The 3943-nt window shown below is 31.5% G+C and overlaps 1 protein-coding gene across 1 annotated transcript; it reads right to left on the reverse strand.

Moving 5' to 3' along the window:
* Positions 1–924: 924 nt before the first annotated feature.
* Positions 925–2872, reverse strand: LOC131623832 (uncharacterized). Its single transcript, XM_058894836.1, has 2 exons — positions 2270–2872; positions 925–1370 (listed from the first exon to the last, which is right to left on the reverse strand). Exons 1-2 carry the CDS (start codon positions 2699–2701, stop codon positions 1308–1310), a joined length of 495 nt encoding a protein of 164 aa, XP_058750819.1. The 5' UTR covers positions 2702–2872; the 3' UTR covers positions 925–1307.
* Between the last annotated feature and the right edge of the window lie 1071 nt (positions 2873–3943).

Here is a 3943-nt window from a genome sequence, read left to right on the forward strand (position 1 = left end):
GTTTAGCCTACATATAAGGTTGCTTATAAAACTGTTTTTCCACTCCATTCATTTGAGATTGATACTTCATGTAGCCAGGTGGAAACAACTAGCTATAGGAATGATAAACGGATATGTCCGCTAAAAATCTTTTAAAAAAAAAGTCGGGCGAACATATTTGAGATGCGTGTTTAAAACTTTATCTCGTCAAAAAAAATAAAGTAGATTGAGGTGAGTACGCAGGCTTTGCTCCTCTAAAGACTAAAAATTGTTTAAATTATTATGAAAATTGTGCCCTCATAAAAACAAAGTGGAAGGGACAAATATACCGCTCCGCGAAACAACACGGGCAAAACTGTCTAATAGGTCGGATTCGTTTTGCCACCACTACCTAGCTATCCTATCTAGTTAGTTCAAAGACATTTTGATCTCAAAGATTGACTTAAACATCTAATTAGGGTACAAAATGGATCCGTTCTGAAGAATATGCCCGTTTTACCCACATTTTTTCTCAAAGCAGAACAAGATTTTATGTTTATACTGTGTTCGCCCTGTTTTTTTAAGACTTTTGCATAAAGACACGGACATTAACAATTTTATTATTTTTTCAATTTTTAGTCTTTAAGAGTGCAAAGCCCGCATGCCGCCTCACCCTCATTTTTTGCGGGGGAGTCATGGTTTTAGATGTGCACCGTCAACTATGTAGGTCCCGTATCATCCCATTTTTTTCGGACTTTTGTGGGGTGAGACTAAATGCCCCTTTTGCCACCCCTACATCTAACAATCATCAAGAGAAAGTATCAAGTCACTCATATTTCAGGGATTGTAAATATGCAGAAAAACCAGTGCTCAAAAAATGACAAATGCAGAGTTATTAGTAACATAGTAAATAATCCTTAAAGAGCTACATAAATTTTATTCAAGGAAATAAATGATAATCATGAATTTTCAAATCAAAAGTGCATATGATTCCTCTGTCTAATATAAACTGATATAACAACTTTGATACAACTCAATAACATACCCCCAATACATTCTTATAATACAATCCCATACAACAAAATCTTTGCAGACTTGTCACCTGAATCCATTCTAGCCCATCTTATCATTGTGAAACAGATTCTTGAAATTCATCTTTGTTGCTTCCCTTTCCCATACACATTGGCTCCCTCTACTACACTAAATTCTGCACTATACGGCGAGATAACACAAACGACGACGACAGTAGGACCGAATTCGTTGGACCTATAAATTTATAACCTCTCCGAATGAATACATCCATGACAATTTTGCTACACAAAAACTTCATTCACCCTTCCCTGCTCGGTCTATAGAACATCTCTTCCTGAAGCTTCTCGATCAAGCTTATAGCGGAGCCTTCCTAGTCGACCCTACAAATGAAACAAATACAATATACTTTCTTTAATCTCAATTTCTTAAACTATAACAAAAAGGCGTATCGTCATGGTTTAAAATTGCAGTCTGCAACAACAATTATAATTTCGACCACATCAATTGCATTTTGCTCCAATTTAAAGGCTCACAGCTGAACCACCACCGCAATTCAAAACCATGATTTACATTATTCTAGACAATGGAAATCATCATCAACCATTAAGATACAAAAAAGAGCAAGAAGCACTACAAAATTCAATTCATGAATTATCATTCCTAACATAAAACAAAACAGGATTCAAACATAAGCCACAAACTCATTCCATTCAATCAATGTATCACAAAAGTCAAAAGGATATAACCCTCAAAGCATGACAATAAAGATCCAAAAACATGATCAAATTCAAAACACTTGAATGTTGAATCCATCATTCCATTCTTCATGTGCTTCTACTTATTAGTCAAATAAAAGAATGATTGTTATGATTATGAACAAGGATATGACATGTCATGACCCTTCACCAAACAAAAGCAAAACCCAATAAAGTTAGCCAATAAAACCTTCTTCTTTTTCATCCATCCCATTCCAACAAAACACTCAGATAAAATAAATTTCCTATGCATCAAAAAGCTAACAATTCCTTGATAGCATGACATGGACAACACAAGAAAAAGATAAACACTTTTCATTTTCTCAACAGAAAAAAAAATCAAAACTTTTCAAATTTCAACCCACCAAACAACATAAACAAACATAATCAACAAGAACACGACCACCCACCAAACCAAACCAAACCAAATCACAATCACAATCAAACAATTGAAATTGACCATGACCAGACCAGACCAATATCACAACACAATACAACCTTAAACAAACCAAAACAAAACAAACCTCGGAATCATCACGAACAGCGACACATTCAGGTGGAGTTTCAAACAAAGACAACGAGAATTGTTTATAAGCAGCCCCAACATCAAAGTAAATCAAACCGGAGCTAGGAACATCAACACGAATACTCTTAACAGCCAACCAAAGAAAAAGATCCTGAGCTTCCAACCCATTCAACCCATCAATCTTCCCGTAACTCAACGACCCAGATACGTTTCGATCATAATGCAACTCGTTCTCGAATTTAGCATTACAAGCTTGATCTAAATGCACCCAGAATTTCCCATCTTCACCAACGTTGAATTGGGTGACACCCTTGGGGAAAATACCCATGGGAAGACCGTGGTTGTGGAGAACCTCGTAGATAGAGGTTGCATTTTTTGATGCAGAAATGGTTGAGATTGAGAGAACGAAGAGGAGAAGAAATTGAAACATGTTTTTGAGAGTTTTAAGGTTATGATGATGATATTGATGATGTGTGTTTGTTGTGTTAGAACATTGGATTGAAGAGTGAAATGGGTTTTGGGATTGGTGAAGAGAAGAAGAGGAGAGAGAGAGGAGAGAGAGAGAGAGAGAGAGAAGGGTGACAGCTTGAATACAGAAGGGATTGGGCAAAGAATGATCAATTATTGGTATTGGGTGGTGACCGGTGACTGGTGTGTGGGGTTTTGGGCCTTTTTTTGTTTGTTTTGTTTTTAATACAAGTAGTAAAATTTAGATTTTTTTGAATTCTATATACTCTATGTCTAACAAAATATAAACAAATTTTAGTTAATAAATTGTAACAAAATGTAAGTAAAAGTTGTTTTTTTTACTATATTTAATATTAATAAACTAAAATATTCTTATTTTTTTTAATTAGTTATATTATATCAATTAAAACAAATTTATATATGATTAATATGATTAATAATTGGATTTATTAGCAAATTAAATTTTGTAATTGATGATAAATTTGAATAATTAATTTTTTTTAAAGTGTGAAATTGTTAAATTTTGTTTATAAGTTAAAAAAATAGTTGTTTTTTAATTATTCAATTTAATTGAAATTATTTGCATCGGTTTTTTATTTAACATTTTTTGTTTTTTATTAATGATAAAGATAAATAGATAATATAAGAAAATACTCCCTTCATTCTTTATTATAAATAAAATTTAACATTTTAGATTCGTTGAGTAAATGATGTATATAGTCTGTATATAGTCTAAATACGTCATTTATTGATTGAATGAATGTCAAATGTTAAATTTGTTTATAAAAGAGAATGGAGGATATATATTTTTAATAAATATGTTATTTCCTTTTTTATTGATATATATTTTTAATATGTCTGAATTAATCAATTATATAAGTTATTTTGAGAAAGATAAAATAACAAGGATTATTGATATCATAAAATAATATGTTAATTGATACAATTTTTTTTTTACTACACTTCCATATTATTGGGATCGAGTGAGTATTTGGTTAATTTTATTCCTTTTGTTTTTTAGTGGACTTAATTAGTTATATGGTGTCTTTATTTAATTTAAAGTTTTGTTTTGGTTCTTTGACAAATAAACGTTACTCTTTTTATTCTAAAGAAATTTAATTATTACGAGAAAAAAATTATATATGATTTTACAGAAATGCCCCTTATAATTATATAGAAAATAAAAATTAAAAGGGTTGAAAAA

This window comes from Vicia villosa, unplaced genomic scaffold, assembly GCF_029867415.1.
Source record: "Vicia villosa cultivar HV-30 ecotype Madison, WI unplaced genomic scaffold, Vvil1.0 ctg.000081F_1_1, whole genome shotgun sequence".
In the NCBI taxonomy this organism is placed as follows: domain Eukaryota; kingdom Viridiplantae; phylum Streptophyta; class Magnoliopsida; order Fabales; family Fabaceae; genus Vicia; species Vicia villosa.